Source organism: Populus euphratica, unplaced genomic scaffold (genome assembly GCF_000495115.2).
Source record: "Populus euphratica unplaced genomic scaffold, PopEup_1.0 scaffold156.1, whole genome shotgun sequence".
In the NCBI taxonomy this organism is placed as follows: domain Eukaryota; kingdom Viridiplantae; phylum Streptophyta; class Magnoliopsida; order Malpighiales; family Salicaceae; genus Populus; species Populus euphratica.
In genome coordinates this window covers 99492-101282 of record NW_011499931.1, presented here as the reverse complement: position 1 = coordinate 101282, position 1791 = coordinate 99492, and the positions used below count along the sequence as shown (strand labels likewise).

General features: G+C 38.5%; 1 protein-coding gene across 2 annotated transcripts in view; it reads right to left on the bottom strand.

The window, feature by feature from the left end:
* The window catches only part of LOC105136009 (zeatin O-glucosyltransferase-like), a 1785-nt gene extending 1193 nt beyond the window's left edge, over nucleotides 1-592 (bottom strand). Inside the window, exon 1 of one of the 2 annotated variants that reach the window (XM_011041146.1) lies at nucleotides 1-592. In XM_011041146.1, the coding sequence (XP_011039448.1) occupies nucleotides 1-464 (464 nt within the window). In that variant the 5' untranslated portion in view covers nucleotides 465-592. The other variant, XM_011041144.1, reaches the window with a different exon arrangement.
* Between the last annotated feature and the right edge of the window lie 1199 nt (nucleotides 593-1791).

Below are 1791 nucleotides of genomic sequence, written 5' to 3'. Positions count from 1 at the left end.
TCGGCATTCGAGAGGAAACGAGCTTCTTCAATCACAGACCCCATTAAAGAGTCATGAATTACAATAACCTTTCTTGCTTTGCAAGAAAATGCTCGTAAAAGCATAGAAACAGGCTCGGTAAGTTGAGATGAGGCGTTGAAGACTGGTTGTAAGTGAGAAGGGAATTTGATTTTGGCTTTTGGATTGGGCGGTGGACAATGAAATGGAGGGATTTCGATATCATGGAAATGGATATTTGCAGCGGCGTTTGGGTCCCAACCGTGTACGCGCTGCTTGGCCTGACGATTGTGGGTGGTGGCGCCAACGTAGTGGACCGGGATGTTGTGGGATAGGATGAGCCTAGAGAGTTGGAGGAGCTGGTTAAGATGGCCTTGTGCTGGAAGGGGCACCATGACCACAACAACTTGTGCTTGTTTTGTGAGGTCATTTATGCCGTGGCTTGGTGGGTCTTGTTGGTTAGCCATAGGGTGGAAGATGTATGAAATGGCTCTGGGTATAGATTTTATGTGTTTCGTATGATGCTGTTGTGTTAGGGGATGGCTTTTATAAAGAGACTATGGTGGTTGTGATAATGAGTAGAATATGAAATTGATAATGCTGTGTTTGTCGTCAATAGAAGTTGTCAAAGTATTTGAGATTGATAACCATGGGAGAAACGTGCTTTTGTGTATGAAAAATGAAAGTTGCAATAGCCTTAAATGCAATTGGATAATATATAGAAGTGCTTTTCTGTATGAAAAATGAAAGTAGCAATAGCCTTAAATGTTTAGAAAACTGCATATATTCATTGTTTAGAAAACGTTGTTCGTATGCGCCTCGAATCTCTAATTAATTAACCAAAGTGCTATATTGGTAAGGTTATACTTGTAGTTAGAGAGGTATTAAATACCTTGTAAGCCTAGCTAGATGATGGATTCTTGCCAGGATAGAGGCCATAAATGAAAACTGTGTTTACTTTAGGTATGTGAACAATTTCTGGTTATCAACAATACTCTGGACAAAGTCTCATGGTCATTGACCTTTCCTTGTTTTTCATTTTTTTTTTTTACCTCTAGAAAGTTAGTACCCATTTCATTAAATTAATCAGTCGCAATGTCCATCTACCGGCATCTATCTATACAATGCTTGCAAAACAAGAAAACTGGACCAAAGACCAAGTAAACTAACAAACAAATGAAGTGGCATTTGCTCTACAATATTCTTGATGATGTTGTCTCTTTGGAGTATTGCATTAAATTAATCCGTCGCAATGTCCATCTACCGGCATCTATCTATACAATGCTTGCAAAACAAGAAGACTGGACCAAAGACCAAGAAAACTAACAAACAAATGAAGTGGCATTTGCTCTGCAATGATCTTGATAATGTTGTCTCTTTGGAAAACAACACTATGCCTATATGTACTTGTTTTGAATAACGATAAAAGCTGCAGGCCTTGTCTAATAATCCTTTCATGCAGCTATTAGAGCCGAATTGATGCAACCAGTGAATGAGTGTGAATTGATGCTCCTCATCTTATGCAACGACACCAATTTTCTAATTCCTAACTCTGATCTTTCTTCGCTGTCTATTATTTTCCCAGTTGTCATCAACTTGATGACTGCTCAGTACTGCAAGGCACTAAACACTGTTTAATCAGAGATGAAGGGGAGAACCCATTTTCATGGTTAAAAACTAAAATTCATAATTTATAATGAATAAGAGAAGGAAAGTTGAAAATACCTTGTGTGTTTTAGTGTTCTAAACACGAAGCATTTTCAACTTTCCTTCACTCTCTCTCTCTCTATCCCT